At 40.5% G+C, this 17,564-nt stretch overlaps 1 protein-coding gene across 8 annotated transcripts in view; it reads right to left on the bottom strand.

Moving 5' to 3' along the window:
- Positions 1-3,627: 3,627 nt before the first annotated feature.
- The window catches only part of PRKAG2 (protein kinase AMP-activated non-catalytic subunit gamma 2), a 208,616-nt gene continuing 194,679 nt past the window's right edge, over positions 3,628-17,564 (bottom strand). For all 8 annotated transcript variants that reach the window (XM_040053636.2, XM_040053830.2, XM_040053700.2 and 5 more), the window contains 8 exons: positions 16,433-16,478; positions 15,721-15,775; positions 13,731-13,857; positions 12,908-13,073; positions 12,582-12,619; positions 9,297-9,443; positions 7,178-7,271; positions 3,628-4,747 (listed from right to left, as the gene is read on the bottom strand). In XM_040053636.2, coding sequence (XP_039909570.1) covers positions 4,716-4,747; positions 7,178-7,271; positions 9,297-9,443; positions 12,582-12,619; positions 12,908-13,073; positions 13,731-13,857; positions 15,721-15,775; positions 16,433-16,478 — 705 coding nt within the window. In that variant the 3' untranslated portion in view covers positions 3,628-4,715. The remainder of the gene's footprint in view (positions 4,748-7,177; positions 7,272-9,296; positions 9,444-12,581; positions 12,620-12,907; positions 13,074-13,730; positions 13,858-15,720; positions 15,776-16,432; positions 16,479-17,564) is intronic.

The raw sequence follows: 17,564 nt of genomic DNA, 5'->3' as shown, positions 1-17,564 counted from the left end.
TGATGCTCAGGTTGTGTCTTCCCAGGGCAGCATTCCATAGCATCGGTTACATTACGAATTAGGACTCTGCCTATACATTCCCTGTCCTTCTGCAGCCTCCTCACATCTACAGTGTTTGCGGACAGAACTCCAAAGCAGTTCAGGGAACTGTGGGACTAGTGACGTACCCCATGTGCCTCTGCACTGGCTGTGCTCCAGGCCTTTTCCCTGCCTCCCTCTGACAGGTACTCCCTCAAATCAAACACAGCCTTGGGCTCAGTTCACATGATAAAGGGCATTAATGTTGTTATAAATGAGATAACATGCTCAAAGAATGCAACACATCAGATGTGGTTCCGAAAGACAAGATACCAAAGGGGAAAACAGCAAGCAGAGCCAGTGTCTGTGGGGGGATCAGGATGTTGAGGGAGGCTGGACAAACGGTGCATGACTTTCTTTTGTTGCCTGTATCTACGTTTTCCTGATGAAGAACCACAACAGATTTCATGTAGTAAAGGTAACTCAACAGCCAAGCGCTTTTACAGTAATCCAGTACGTGCAAACCCACAACCACCCATCTACTCACTCCCAAACACAGAACAGCCCTGACTTGTACCTTCAGTTCCTGCAGCAGCAATTCCCAGCACAATTACCTGCTGTGTCCTTCAGCAAAGCGGGACCTTCCCAAGGAGTGTTCTGAAGCGTGTCCAGTGTTTGCTCTGGGCGTGCTTCCACAGGCACAGCACAGCCCTCGCTGCCCACAGAGGTTACAAAGTACGTTCAGTGCAGCCTTGCACTTGCGTCTGCTCCCTCCTGCCTTTTCCCAGTGATTGTGTTTTGCAATATTCAGATAGAAATGCTGGCAAAATGTTGGTAGAAGCAAAGCAATGGACTAATTCAGTTCAGAGGGGCTGCTGACACCACGGGTTGATGCCCTACGGGTCCTGCTGTGCAGCTGGCAGGGACACACGTTCCAGAGGGTTTTTTCTAAAGGAATGAGTTTGATGCGTGAGTACAGGTCACCTCCTGCCCATTCGCTTCAGCAGGAACAGGTCTGACTGCAACCACCAGAAAACAAATGAGTCCCAAGAAAGTGACTTTCAAAACCACATTTAAATTAAGTCCTGAAGTGAAGAGTAAAGAGCAGTGTCTGCAGAACATTCTTTTTGCATAAATGCATTATGTGGGTACAAGGGTAGCATTAAATTATCTGGAATGGCATTTTCCTCCGGAAATTATCCTTAATAAGTGTCCAATATGGGTGAAAGTTCACAGAAACTTTAGAAGCAAACTGGTTATTTCTAAAGCTGCCTGGAGAGCTCGGTGGGAGCAGTTACAGGGCCTGCCATGAGACAGGATTAAGCACGTGTGGTTTCACCTCTAGCTGGACCAAAACTGAAAAATTCCAACTTAACCTATGCTCCCTCTAAAAATGGCAAGGAGTGTTCTCCATGTGGAGTCTTGGAAGTGCTTCAGTCAGATTCCTCCTGTCTGCCATGAGGACAAGAGCTCAGGCCTTGGAAATCAAGGCTTGTTCTGTTTTACTCCAACATTCCCAGCACAACAGTATTCCTTAATAAAAGATGAATAGACCTCAGATACACAAGTGGAATTCACTTCCTAGCAAGCAGCAAACGCTGTCTGATCTCAGACCTTTTACCTAAAGGATTCCAGAAAAAAACAGGAAAATGTTTTTCATCAATGTCAGCAAAGAATGATTTTTCCTCAGTTCTGAGCATCTCTAGGTACTGAAAAATACTGAGGGCTGAAGTTTACTAAGAAACATTTTCTTACACCTAAGCAGTTAAAAATATCCAGAGGAGGTAAAAGCCCTTCCAAGACGAGCCCTTCAGAATAATTATCTTTCACAGACATCTCTTGCTGGGCAAGGAAATGCACAGGAAAGCAAAGGCGTCAATCACGTGTTATTACAGTCCTGCTGTTAAAATAGAACCCATTTCTTCACCTGCACTACTGAACAGGCTTTCAGGAGTCACAGGGGACATTTACTGACACCTCCATCTGCAGCATGGTCCTGTCTGGGACAAAAGGAGCTTCTGGAGCTGTTGCTGTGGTCTCAGATCTATAGGTACTGCTTGCTGCCTATCCAGAGGGGAGAATGCACAAGAACTGGACTCTAATGATGACATTTTATTAATTCTTTGTCGTGGCTGAGTCCTCTAATGAGCTACAAAAAGAGCCCCAGACTGAAGCTTTAGTTACACTGTCCCTTTAATCTGAACATGCAGCAGCGCTGCTGAGTCACCCCTCCTCTCTCTACCCTCATTTACTTACTCCTGTCCCTCCCTTATGCTGGAACAAGCATTTTTCTAGCTCTGTAGAAAACTGATCTGTATTAAAACCGACACCATTTCTTTAGCTTTGTTTACTGCATCAGCACCGGCACTTGTGCCAGCACAGGCAGAGTGTATTTTGATGGCGCTGTTGTTTATTTGGGGTCACATCGCAGTTCTGCCACTCACAAATGCAGATTTCAGAGCTGAATTCCAGAAAGAAAAGGTGGAAATTCTCTAAACACAGTTTTGTACCACTGAGGAGGCTGTTCTCCATCATTTTCCTTGTCCTGTGTCCACAGCATTGTCAATAGCAGTTGTAATAATGTGAAAATGGGAAGCTTGTACACGGCTATCTGAAAACTGCAAATTCATTCTGGCTTTCTGCACACTGCAGCATGCAGGCAGGCCCACAGCATCTGCATGAACAGGGAGAGAAGAATTTGTGCTATAAAATACACATTAAAAAATTACCAGTGGTTCACCCTTATCTTTAAAACAACCTTGACCCGAATGTGCTCATGCAGACGAGTGATAGAGAGACCTCAGGATGCTTTTGGGCACCTCCCTGCCTGTGCTGGAGCAGAACCCTGGCTTTCACAAAGCCGCATCTACGTGCTTTGTGTGGCATTTGCAGGTAGCACTGCTACCCACTTACCCTTAATTTCCTGTAAATTCTCCCCTCCACATGCCCTATGAAGAATGAGAGCCACTATTTTTAGTTTGAACCACTGCATCCCCCACACGAGGATCATCATTGCTGGCCTGGTGTCAGCTCTGATGGCAGCACCAGCACCAGGCTGCTGCAATCAGGACAAAGCAGCTGCTCCAGTTCAATACCACCAGGAATTGCAGGGAACAGAGTCAATATTTACCCAGTCAGAAAAGGTGCTGGAGAAGCCTTGACAATGTTTCTCACAAGGTAAGAATGCCTAGAGTGAACAGTTTCCATCGTGTACTACAAGAATATTTTCAGTCATGAAAGATACCTGTAAGAAGGAAGTTTTCACACATTTAGTTCAAAATTGCAATTCTTGTGGAAAGGGGAAAAGTGCTGAAGAAAGTTTTTCATTATTATTTATACTATTATATTTACATTTTATAAGCAAACTGAAAACCATTCACCTTTTACCTTCAGGTTTACAAATGAAAAAATAATGTATCCCTTTCCTGCAGTATTCCAGTGCAGCATTCAGGCTGGAAACACAGTACAGAAGTCCTAGCTGCAGTATTCCATCAGCGTAAGCCTCCTTTAAACTCAAAGGAAAATAAGAATGCTCCTGGTTTGCACTGATCCCAATGCATGTACATTCATACATGCGAAAGAACTTGGCACGAACTGCTAAAACCAAACTGATGTTGTAGGGTTTAATTTCTTCCATCTACAAGAATCTACAATTATAAAAGTCTCATCTTCAAACTTTACAGTACATTTACATTAGCAAATACCCCACGGCTTTCCTCACTCCTCCGCTTCTGTACAAATCATATACAATAAAAAGTTTCGGGTTTTCGTTGTACAAACATCATTTTACACTTTAATACAGGTGAAAATATTGTCCTCTGGCGCCTCATTTCCTCCGTGGTGCCTGTGTATGACAGGACAGAGCACTTTCAATCCACGCTTCCGAAATCTTCAGCTCAAGTAATACAGACCGGTGAACAGGGCACAGCTTCTGCAACTCCAAAGTTTTAAATAATGAGAAAAATCTCCCACTTGTTTGTATAACAATCAACAGTTTATTAATGGATATGGTGAAATTTTAGCTATCCACCAAAGATGTGTAAAAAATTGTCATGAAAGTAAAAATAAATAAAGCTGTTTTTAAATCAGTCTTGTTTTACATTTCAGTTCAGAATGCGACATTGAACACAAAACTGTCATTGAAGTTTTAAAGAAGTCTACCGATACCCAAATTACAGCTTTTATGACGAATCTAATGAGAACTGAAACTGATTTGGTTTTAGGTTTAAAGACTTTCACATTCAAATACAGTGTCTCGTTTAGCACAACACTTCCTTTGACAGTGATGGGCAACAGTGATGACATATTGCTGTATTTTGACATAAGGCACTATGATATGAATATGCCATACACTTGCCTTATGTCACATATATCCATTGCTGACCAGTGACTTCTGTCAAATACAAAATGAAAAAGTTTCAGAATACAGTGCATTTTAATGAAGGACATCATGTGAAGTCTTCCAGCAAATGTTTCGAAGAAGACATTTTGAAATACGAGCCTACATTTTAACATAAGCTTTTGTCATGCTGCTTTTTTTTGCGACATCACTGGGGGGAAGAGACTCATCATCCATCACTAAGTCCCAAAACATATTCTCAACCATCCTGCTCTGTTCCATTGCAGTCACTGCTCTCGAGACAAACGACCCAGAAACTCTGTTCAAGTTCTCCTACAAACGTGTACATTCACAGCAGTCATTCGCTCTCGTTCTCCTTCTGTTTGGCACCTGGGAACACAAGAGGAAAGCAGCTGTCATTTCCTTGGGCACACAGAACTGGAGAAGCTCATTCCAATGGCTGCAACTTTCCCTGATCACATCAGCAGAATTATTGATAAAGAAGAAGCTGCAGGATTGCTAAATGCCAATGCGAGACAGAGCGAGGGAGGCTCGAGACCATCACTGCTTTAATTTCATTGCTAAGTCTAAGTGACCCTTCTGAGAGTTACTGCAAGTGCCTTTGAAGATTCTCCCCAGCACAAAAAAAAAAAAATTAGTTTAAAAACTCCCAACTAAAAACCCACAGCCCAAACCTGTCCTTCAGCTCAGAGCCAAGCTTAATCATCAAAACAACCCCCAAGAGTCCTGCTTGAGCACAAACTACGTAAGAATTTAGTTTGACTACATTGTGTTGATAGACCCATTTTTCCTGGCTCAGAGGCAGATTTTGCTTACAGCAGGGAGCAGGGATCTGAGACCTGTCCAGCAGGACTGTGCAGCATCTCACCTCTTCTCCAGGTACTCAGACATGCTGGGCAATGTCTGAACCCTATGGTGAGCTTAGATTCACCATCCAGCTCTAGAGAATAAAAACCTCTTGCCAGAAACATGGAGTTGCTACTTGTAATGTATAATCAAACACTGAAAGATTCATTCAATACATCCAGTTTTCACATCACAACTGTTGCTTTTTTCCCAAACACAGGCTGGTCTTAATTCCTGTCAGTCAATAAATTTTCCTTTCCAGTCACTGAAGAGAACTGGACACGTGATTTATCTGGTGTTCTTAGGAGCAAAGTCACGCTTCATACTCTACAAATCAGATTTACATCGCAGACATCCTCCTTGCATGAGATAAATTCTAATCTAAAATTGGGCAGCTGCCTGTGGAAATGCAATCTGATGCTTAACAGCTCCCAAAAACATCTTCCCTCACCTCCTGTGTTCCAGGGAGAATCCTGCTCTCTCTGTTGCTCTAACTCCTGTCCCCAGTACCAGACTGTTCTGTGGGCAGGCTCAGTGTGCCAGGCTGACTAAACTGCAGCTTTTCTGCTGGCTCAGTGAGTTACAGCAGCTCAGGGATGTCAGAGCATGGTGCTGCCCCACAGTGGGAGCAGGAGCTGCCCTTTGTAATAATTCCACAGCACTTTGAGCTCAGAGTTCCAGTGTAGGTGTCCATGTAATTCCGGTTACAACAAAGCTCTTGCTTTGTCAGCATCCAAATGCATCTTTTCTGTCTGAACTTTGCACCATTAGCACTAAAATCTGCTCTCCTGGGATCCTTCTACCCTTCAGTCATGGAGGGAACTCCCTCCTCTGCCTGAGAGGCACTGGGAGGTGTTTTACACCTCCCTTTTCCTTCTCCAGACAAGGATTCCATTTGACCCAGACCTCTGGGCTGATTTCTCATCCAAGCTTTCATGGACAGCTGGGATCCTTGCTCTGCTCTTACTCTTGCAGGTCATTAAAAGGAAATTGCTGATTACTTCTCTTCAGAAGAGAAATATTTCTATTTAAGGTGCATTACCCTTTTCTTTTTAAGTCTACAGAGGAAAAAACAATTTTACACAATTATGTTATCTATCAGGGCAGGTAAGAGATTTCAGTTAAGCTCACATATAGACTTTTTTTTTAAAGGATGTATCTGTCTCTCTTTTCTGATTGTGTTTTGAGATGACATGGTAATAACCTTCCAGACATTCTGCCCCCCTCACAGAGCCAAAACAGGGCTTTGCTTTACAAGTTCTTGTGACACTGAAGTAACTTATGAGATCAAAGTGAAGTTACAAATTAGAACATAAAACAGGTTAAGAACTCGAGCAAAACTTAAAACCAAAACCAAACAAAACCCAGCCAAACTAACCCCCCTCAACCACGATAAAAGTGGCAGAAATAAACCTATTGCTGGATACTCTTGTCAAAAGGAACCTGATCACGTTTAGTTTGATCACTAGAGATTTAACCTGATCACAAGACAAGTTTTATACTGGAAGACTTCTGGTGGGCTGAGGTGCCATCTCTGATTTAAGTTGTGCCAGCCAAGCATAGCTGGACAACAGCAAGGCTCCAAGAAGTGTTTTTTTAGTGGAAAACACAGCTGTGATCACACTTGGCTAGAGAGTACAGATCAATGGGGAAGGTGCCCTGTTGTAGATGTTGTCTATACATTCAGCTTCATCCACTTAAAACATTAATCAAGACCTTTTTTTTTTTTTCTTCCTAGAAGAGATATACGAACATCATGAACATTCATGAAGCTTCTGCACGCCCTCCTCTGTGAACACGAGACTGACAATATTCTGTCAGCCTCTTCCTGAAAGGACTCGTGCATTTAAGAACTACAATCAGTTCCAAAAGCTGCAAATCGGCCATTTATCACTGTGAGATAACTGAAACCCACCGGTGCCTCACGGCAGGGCGCCGAGGGCAGATCCATACCTGCAGGTGTGAGTACCAGAGCTTGGAGGATGTCAGAAAGGGAGATGATACCCACGATGCTATCAGCTTCATTCACTACCACCAAACGATGAACCTGCCGGCAGGGAGAAGAGTCTCAGATGTATTTACCCGATTTAAAGCAGACAAAGCAAAAGAAAAACAAACAAACAAACCCCCCGAAGTAAAGCAGTATGAAGGGAAGTAGGAAAAAACCAACCCCGAACGGTTCAAAAAGTCAGGAGCAGCAATTCTCTCACAGCAACACAGAAGCACTTGTCCTACATAAATGAAAATAGCGTGTGCTTAAAAAGCACACAGCTATCTGACATGGCAACAGAATCTGATAGGAACTGGCAGGTCAGTCCAGATCTAGGTCTTGAGAATCTTTCTGCTCTCAAAATGTAGCACTCACATCAAACACTTTTCCCCAAGTTACAGCCTCTGCCTAGCTCAGCCTGTGGTCTCCAAAATATTAGATACAGTAACAAAACGAGGATTCCTTCTGAAAAATACTTCCCAACTTCCTCAGCAGAGAGGCACAACACTACAACTTGTTGTGTTTTGACATCTCTGAGTTGGTTTTAGCTTAATTTTTCTCACAGGGCTACACAATGGAAATTGAGTGCCAGACTGGCTTTAAAACAATTTGTTTTAAACAGACTGTTTAAGACAGAAAAATGATCCAATTTATCTACGCAAATAAACACAAGGACACAACTCGAAAGATTTATCGACACTAAGACCATATTTTCAAATAATGATTTTATCTTTACAAACCTCTTCTATGGAACATTTTACACCACAAAACTTTTGTGCCAACTGCAGGGAAATCAGGTGGATGCTCCTGTATCCTGAGGCTTATTGGCCAGAGCAAGCTGTGAAAAGCCACTGCAGAACCAGGGAAGTGTCTGTCCAAAGTTCAGAGCCTATTACATGTTTACTTTTACCCAAGTGAATTATCTCTCTTCACTATTAAGTTGAGAGAAAATATTTTATTTTTGATAAAAACATGCCGGTGATATTTTAAACAGGTTTCTGTATATGCACATGTTTAATAATTTTATTCCTCAGTGTAATGAATGCAAGAAAAATGGACAATGTTTCATTTGTTGAATTGTTTGTAAGATCAAGCAGTTGTCTGTCAGCTAAAAATAGCTTTGTAGTAGTTTTGACTGACTCATTTTTACATGTAATCTCACTGTGTTTAGACTGAACGAGAGGGTAGGAGTTGTTCCTAAAACCCAAATGTCTAAAGCTTCTTAAGATAGTAATGAAATAATCCAAGTTTGAAATCTGTGTATCAGGAATGCTAAAATTATTCAATTCAGGAGGAAGCTCATGCAAAGGCAGCAAGTTACAGGCAGAAATTGCCTAATGAGGTTCTAAGGGCTGGTTAACAAAGTGGGAGGTTTCCTCATATCAAGTATATGCCTGGTTATAACCCTAAAAAATAAATAAATCTTGTAATTGATTAAGTTAAAGCATCTAAATGGAGCTGATCACACCTCAGAGACGATTGAAATTGGGAATATTGATTTTCTTCTGCAGAGAAGCCTTACAGGGGAGGAAGACCTACAAACTCATTCACCTCTGTATAAAGAAGTTCCCAGTACTAATAAACAAGATAAACAGCACCAAAAGAACGGACAGCACACAGATAACAAATTTACAAGAGCAGTTAGTGAAGGCTTCTTCACAAGAATTTGCTTTATGGCCCTGTTTCACTGCATTTCTGTGAGAGCAGTGCAGATTCCACCATGCATCAAAAGTTGCACCCAATAAATTTCCTGAGCCAAGCTATAAACTGGAATTTAACAAATGATTTGTTTGCAAAACTTACAACGGGCTCGGAAGAAACTTGGGAAAGCTTTGCATTCAGTTTCGTTAATGTCATAAAACAGAAATGCAAATAACTGAATATTATCACAAGTATACTGTAAAATACTTTGCTCATCTCTGTAAGCACCTAAAACCTGAGTCCATAGAGCAGACTGAGACCTAACAGACATAATTATTAAAAATTACTTTCACCCACTCATCAAGACAATATAAAGAGGATAAATCTGTACTGTTTATCAGTTCCATAACACAAATTTTAACTTCTTATGCAGGGACTCACCTCAGCCTTCACTATTCTATCCACAATGGTCTCCAGTGTTTCCAGCATACTACACTTCACAACACCTTCAAAATACTGAGAGCGGTGCTGTAGGGCTTGTGTCACCGTGATATCTAAGTTATTATACGTTTTTTCAGCAGCAAGATTCTGCAAAAAAAAAAAAAAAAACAAACCCAGGCCACATCAGACAGCTCAGGTACTTAGTAACAAAGTGCTCAATAAAGTAAATATTTTGGCATCAAGCAGATAGGCATTTCTGGTCTAAGCTGGGTCCATTCCAAGTAACTTATTAAACAAAGCAGATGCTCTTCAGCTTCAGATTCTGGGAACTGTCAAGCCCAAGGATGCTAAACACCATCTGACACCCCAGGTTAACTGATAAAACTGGTGATATGCATTAGGCCAGTGAAAAATCTTCCTTTGTGTCTCATCTTTGGCTTGGTGTCACTCATCCTGCTTTTGCCACGAGCAGCAAATGTAAAGGTGAAGCTCTTCAGATTTCACGCCACACAGAATAAACGATTTTTATGTTGTTTGTTTTTCATGGGGCAGCTGGGGAAGACACCAACTGTTCTGAACACCACCCACAGAGTACATGACAGTGGCTGAGAGCTAAGTGGAGAGCAAATTCATTCTTCACCTTCCTGATTTGTGGGCTCAAACTCCCTCTCCTGGACTCAGCTGGTGCTGTCATTCGATGACAACGTGTGTGTCTGGGTGTATTTTAATAAATACTGTAAGAATAGTAACAATGAAATCCCATCCCCACCACTAAAAGGAAGAGATTAAAAGAATTTGAAAGCTGACATATTTAACTTTCATTTAACAGGATCATGCCTGCAGTGAGAGGACTCTGTCCAGACCTGCAGAAGCTTTCTCTAGGTGAGACCATGGTGGTATTTTAGTAGTGTTGGCACACCCTGACCTACTGATTTTGCTGCTGAGGCACTGAAGGAAGAACAAAAGAGAGAGCTTTTAAATGAAGGCACTGGACCAAGCAATAAAATGAAATTAATTTTTGGCCTGAAGACACTCGGGTCAAGTTTTTTGATTGAATTACACCAAATGTGACAAGACAGGTTCAAGATGATCATGAAGATAAAAACAATTTTAGTTAATTAATTTAACCAGGTCCTAATGAAGGACATTGAGAGGACACAAAAAGCCTCTGCAAACTGAAGTCAGCCTACACACAATAACTGGGGCAATATAAAGCTATTCCCACACACCACTCCATTTCCAGGTTTCCCAGTCAAGAACCTGAAAATTAATTCAGAACTCTTAAAATGAAAGAAATCTACCACACTTAGCATACATAGGCATAGCTTTTAACTACCAAGCAAGGATATTAGCCACATGGTTAGAAGTCAAAAACCACCATCTTGGAAATCCTGTGTTAATTGGAAGATCAGATCATACACTTCAGGTTACAATTTTATGCTTTTAAAGCTGAAGATCAGGTTGAAGCAGCCTGATGAAATCTGGAAGCTCAGAGGCAATTATCTTTTAAGAATAGAATCTTTTTCCCCCAATTTAATAAGCAAACTAGGACATGTGAGGAAAATCCCAAGTAATCAATAGATGCCCTAACTCCTTCCCATGTTACTAGCTGGGTGCAAACAATTATACCCTAAAAATTGTGTCTTTGTGGTGTGGGGATTTTACCCAGTTCCCAATACACATTTTTTCCCACATAAATAATTCAACATCTCTAAAAATCCTATTTGTTGCCTCATCACTTAAAATGAGAAAAGAACTGGAAAACATAAGGAGCCTCCTTCCTTTTGGTGTCTTTCTGAAGAAGAATGGGAAATGAAATTAACACGCCCTGCCTCCAAATCCAACAGTTATAAAATAAACTGAAACACTGAATTCACCAGCTGTGAGATTTCATTGTCTCTGATCCATCAGGTCATTCTCTCTACAGCTACTGCCTCTTTCCTGACAAGTTTTTATGGCAGAACAGGATCTTACACGGTTGAGAATCCCAAATAACAAAGACAAATGCCTAAAAATGACAGGCAAGAGCAGTGACATCACAGAACTTTCAGTATTACGAACAATGTTTGCAGCTAGATGTATTTATAAGCTTAAAGTATTTCCACTTGGGACTATTCTCCATTTTACTGAAGGCCTTCTAGGCAGTGTTTCAGACATCTGGAACCTTCATTAGTGCAGCTGGTTGGTGGCAACCTGGGCAGTGAAATCTCTAGAAAATAATATAGCTGTCAGATGCTGTAATTAGGAAGCAGGTGCACACAGCTGGGAGGGGACAGAGATAAAAATACATATGTATTTTTCAAGTTTCTGAAAGCCATGAGAATAGAAGAGCCCTTGCTCTCAGAGGCTGGTAAATCCTGGCATGAATCTGAGTATGCAACCGGAATCTTGAGGGAAATCCAGAATCAGTGTCCCGGATTAGATCTAAAGCAGAAGGAACACAGATGCAAGACTCTGGAGTCAGAGACACAAAAAAATGGGCCAAGTAGTTTTTGCATCAGCTCAAGCTGTACAAAGTACTCAAACTGCACAGAGAAATCTGCATTCCCTTTGAGAACAGACTGGAGTGGCAGCAGCTGGAAAAAGGAAGCCATCACTTAAAAATAGAAACCATCAAGAACAGAAGAGTTTAGCTGTAAGTGACCTACACTGATCACCTGGTCCAAGTGCCTGACACTCCAGGCAGCAGCAAAAGCATTTAATTAAGGGCACTGCCCAAGTTCCTCTTGAGCACTTGGGGCATTGACCATGTCTCTGGGAAGCCTGTTCAGTGTTCATGCAGCCCTTGGCAAAGAAATGCTGCCTAAAGCTCCATGTGAACCGCTGCAGTGTGGCTTTGGACCATTCCCACGTGTCCTGTCACTGCATCCCAGGGAGAAGAGCTCAGCACCTTATGCTCCATTTCCCTCAACAGCAATGAGCCCATCACCCCCAGACCTCCTTTTCTCCACAAACCCTAAAACATCCTTAGATATTCCTCAGAGGATATTCCTTCCAGCCTTTTCACCAGCTTTGATCCCCGCCTCTGGATTATGCCCAGCCAGATCTTATTTTGGGTAAAATCCAGAGCAGTAAAAGCCTGTGTGCAAATAGTACTGCTAAGGATAACAAAAATCAAAGTAGTAATAATAATTAAAAAAACGATGTGCAGGGTGAATTGGATCTCCTTCATTCAGTTTGTTAACAACAGCCGAAGGAACAAAATAAAAGTGTCATATTAACAAATTAATTTGCAAATGCTTACCACATATAAAATATTTAATGGAATTTAAGAGGTGTACTTACTATTACATCAAATTTGGAATAAATATCTACAACTTTTCCTAAAAAGAAAAGAAAAACAGAAGTTAACATAGTCCTTAAATAGAGTATCAGTTTCCTTGCCTCCTGCTTTCATCTGTTATAATCACACAGAAAGAAGACTGAAAAAACCTCACAACCAACCTATCAAAAAACAAAATTCTTCTAAGCCCATCAACCTACATTTTGCAGAAGTATTTCTTTATATTCCCTTTCTTCCCCCATGCCTTTTTAATGATTTTTTTTTAACTCTTCCTTGTGTTTTCCCCTCCAGCTCAGCAGCATTTCTCTTCCCACACTTTTGCACCCACCTGACTCATCCACAACAGGTAACGCCGATATCCTTCGCTCTACAAATATATTCAAGGCTTTAATGATAGGAGTGTCTGGATGTATGAAGGCAATGTTGTGATAAGTTCCTATTCCAAGTTCATCCAGATTCTTCTTCATAAAGGCAGGCTTTGGCATCTCTGACATCTAGGGGAGTCAGAAGGAACGGGTTTACAGTGACATTCACTCATTCCTGCAGACTCCAAGTGATGGTTACAGGTCGCTGCAGTTTCCTGATTAATACAAATTAATACAAAACCCAAACAACCTAAGGGGTTTCTGTGCAAAGCAGCTCTAAATTAAGACAATGTAACTAGGATACTAGGATTTCCCCCCCGCCCCTTTTTTTTTTTTTTTGTAGCAGAAGATAGAAAACATTAATCTGAACATTTATTCTCATTTATTCTGAACTCCCGTTGCTTTGTCTGGCCTCCTGTTTCATTGCTGTAACTAACATTACTACAGAGAGTGATGACAACCTCATCTCTGGAGACAATTCATTTTTCTTTTCATGTAAACAAACTCCTGAAGCTGAGGAGATGTTCCAGAAACGACAAGCAAATTACTTCAATAGACAAGTCCTTGGTGTTTAGGTTTCTTTAAGGGAGTAAAACAAAATAAAGGTAAAATATAGGCTTTTTTATTAAGCTTTAATTTCCCTGTTAGCAATAAAGGATACACAAAGACACAACGAATATGGGAGTTCATTATGAAATTTCTGCACTTAGACTTTAATTACTTAATTGTATCAGATGTCTACTTTGGGGAAAAATCAGTTAAGCAAGCATAGTTTTAAATACTTACAAAAAGCTGGAGGAACTTGAGGATTCTTTTATGGGTAAGTATATAAAGTGCATTTCCACTGACTGGATCTATAACTGGCAATCTGTGGATTTTGTTTTTGATCAACGAATATACAGCATCAAAAAGGCTGAGGAAGTAAAAAAAATTAATGAATTCTAGCTAACAACAAGTAAAACCAAGTGATATATATGCACACACTTATAAACTCCCATGAAGAATATGTGGTAATTATTTGCATTGTCTTTAATGCTAGAAGAAACAGAAGTTGAGGGATTTCAAATTAACTTTTGCAGCTTTTTGCTTTGCAACACACCAACAACCATATGCTCATGGAAATCAAAATCCATTAAGAAAATGTGATGGAAAGTTCATTTTGTCCGATAAAGTGTAGAAAAAATATTTCTTAACAAGCGTAAATTGTTTTTCCAGCAAGTGCTGTGCTTGCAGTATCCGTGCACTCAGAATGTGTTTTTCTGTTAAGAGACAAACTGTGAAAAATGGACTTTGTGCACTTAATGAATCTCAACCCCAAACTTCCGTAACATTTTCTATAAAGGGCATTTTTATGGCTACGTACATATATACAAGTAACCCCAAACAACTACCTAATAATTTCACTGAATTATCCCTGGGGATTGGCAAAAAACTATCCTTGGGAGATCTAAAATATTCCCATGCAGCACTGCAGGCTAGGATTTAGCAACACTCCGACCTGTGCAAGTCTGCTCTTCTTGCAAGTGCCACTTTCTTTTTTTCCCTTGGTGTAGTAAGACCATGATAAAGCAGCTGACCAGCAACTGCAATAAATTAGCAAGTAATAAAGTTGGTAAAACTCTGATAAACACCTACTTGCTGAAGCAGGCTTCTTCCCATCCACAAACTGTGTGTTCTGAGTCCAGCTCAGGGGTGGAACAGCCCCATTTAATGTACACAGAGCCAAGATTCCCCAACTGCTGCAGACTCCACCCCTGGAGTAAGCATTTACCAATTCCCAGGTGCTGCAGTCTGACTGTCACAGAACCCCAGCCCATCTCTCTATCAGGTCTGAAGCTGATCTTTATAAAAGTTTTAACCTTTTATAAAAGTTTTACTGCATCCTCCTTATGTCAAGGCTTCTCATGCTGCACCTCTGACTGAAAATAATTAATACTACTCTCTTGTCTTAAAAATGTTATTTGCAACCTGCTACCATTCAAAATACATCCCCCATGACTGAATTGAATGACTTTTCCGTGACTAAATGGCAATTCCACTGAGGATACAGCATATCATTGCTTCAATGGAATCACTGGAGCTCCCTTCACCAGGGCACAAACAATCCTGGTGCACAAACTTAAAGCAAGAACCAGAACTTCACCCTCCAGTTGAGCAATTAAGTAGTACTCAAGACTGAAGTGATCAACTAAATCTCTTTCTCAAGGTATTGAGTAAATAAGGCATAACAACAGTTTAAAAACTATTTCTTACAACTTCCATCAAGAAGAAAAGACAGTCATTTATATTTTAAGAAACAGAGCCTTATAGTAGAGCAGAACAAACCACAGAGATATTGTCTTTCCTTTAGTTAAGGAAAGTTACTTGCCTTGAAAAGGACTTTAAGTTTCCAATTACTGTGACTGCTGAGAAAAAGAGAGCTGAAGGGTTCTAAATTTTTTGATTTTCATGAAATAAAAATGACCTGCAGGTTAGCTTGAAGGGTCATCTTATTGCCTGGTTTGCATTTTCATTTTGACCCATGTCTAGCTCATTCACCAGAACAGTTGCGTTGATAAATCACAAAAGTTCAATTAAAAATTGCCTTCTTTGGATAATCAAAAAAATCTTCACTCACAATTAAAAAAAATCTTGATTATATTAAAAGACAACCCTTCTTTATTGTACTGTAGTTTACAATACAAGTTGTTTCTTCTTATATAAAGAGGCCTTAAATTCAGAGTTGAGATGGTGTTAGTGTAGTTCAAGCTAAGCAGAGTGAACAGTGAAATCCTACCTTGCATCTGGGGAGATGTTCACTAAAGGTTTAAAAGTCTCTTGTAAATAAAGCTCTGTGGAGAGAAAATTAATAGACTGTTACCACTTCCCACACATCAGCTTTTTTATGAAAGCACTTCATGAATTCATTCACACAAAATTAAGTGGCAGACAGCAATTTACAGTCAGTTATTCTGCCATTTATGCACAGTGCTCTATATAGACATTATAAAGACGTAAAATTTAAAAGCAGCACTAAGCTTGATACCAGCAGAGGTCACTGCAATTACAACAAATAATCCTTTTCTCGTTCTGGGTCTGAGCGCTGCACACAGACACCTCCATGTATCATTCCAGGGGACACAGACTCCTTTTTGCATGGAGCTGCCTCCCTGCATTCAGCACCTCTCGTCACAGCCAGAGTGTTGCATGAATTTCTGGCTGCATGGTGCAGCTCTGTTCGTTCCCACTCCACATATGCCTCACTCCACTCGCTTTTTTCCTTTTCCTAAAGAGCCATGAACGAGGGGCAAAATGTTACACAGCCCAGATCACCAGTCCATAGCTGTTTCAGATAGAAAAATAAGGAATAGAAGCCAAAAGAGAAGCTTTTACTATTCTTGCTTTCATTAAAAAATAGGTGGAGAGAAGTCTATGATAAATTCAAAATCGACTATACTGAAAAACATCAGAACCTAGAAAATTATCAACCAAGTAGTAAATATTCTTACCCCTCCAGGTTTCTATCTTGTGCTCCTCCAATTCATAAATCTGAACCTACAATGAGTAGATGGAAGTTCAACTTGAAGTAATTTAATTTTAAATCCATCATTAACATTGTAAACATCTGAATAATTTTCTTTTATTTCAGTGTCTAAAATCTAACAGAATAAGAACAGTCCAACACAACACTTATTGTAACAAGCAGAAAGAATGCAATCCTGCCCCTAATTAAAATCCTGGATTTATCATTTCAGGGGACAGGAAAGCCTTTTACTGGCCTAGGTTTGCAGTCCAGGGGTTTTTTTTGAGACTCAAAGGCATCACCTCAGTAATTCGTATCACCTTCAAACAACCAGCCAGGGTAAACCCTCAGGTGATTCCTCACACCCCCACACCAGTAAAAAGCTGATCACCTGACTTCTTAATGCTAACAGAATAAAGTTACCTGATCACTAACAAGCAAGAGCACTTCTTTAGGGAGAAACTACCTGGATGTTCCTCATCACACAATGGTGGATATCATCTAGCATGTCCTGATGCTTTCAGAAAGAATGACCAAAATACTTTAGAATGATATTTTCTGCATAATTTCACCTATTAAAATGTGCTTCATACTGCATGTCCTGATGCTTTCAGAAAGAATGACTAAAATACTTTAAGAATGATATTTTCTCTGTAATTTCGCCTATTAAAACTAGAGCATTCCCTGATGGAACATTAATTTATTTTATTTTTTTCTTACAGAAGACTGCATCAGTCACTTAAGTCAGATATTGTCCCTCCCCAGCTATTCCTCCTTACTGCTGCCAGTTTAAGCAGAACCTATGAATAGGACCTTAGCCAATGTAAATGAGTGAGAACTCATTAGGTAAAGCCTCATGGAAAAATCAGTAATATTGATGCAGAGGGTCATTACAACACAGAAACAATTTCAAAGAAGCCACCAGTGTTCAAGCACTCTTCATTTGTTCTTCTCCCCACTCCTTGTCAGCTCCCCAGGGAGAAAATAGTAATTCTTGAACATGCAGAAAGGACAGTGCAGCACACTACCGGCATCTGATGAGAATTTCACTATAAATTTTAAAAAGTAACAGGAGCTTTGAGAAGGCAAATACATCAGATGTCTGCTCCATCCAACTG

Source organism: Hirundo rustica, chromosome 1 (genome assembly GCF_015227805.2).
Source record: "Hirundo rustica isolate bHirRus1 chromosome 1, bHirRus1.pri.v3, whole genome shotgun sequence".
In the NCBI taxonomy this organism is placed as follows: domain Eukaryota; kingdom Metazoa; phylum Chordata; class Aves; order Passeriformes; family Hirundinidae; genus Hirundo; species Hirundo rustica.
This window is presented reverse-complemented; position numbering and strand designations above follow the sequence as displayed.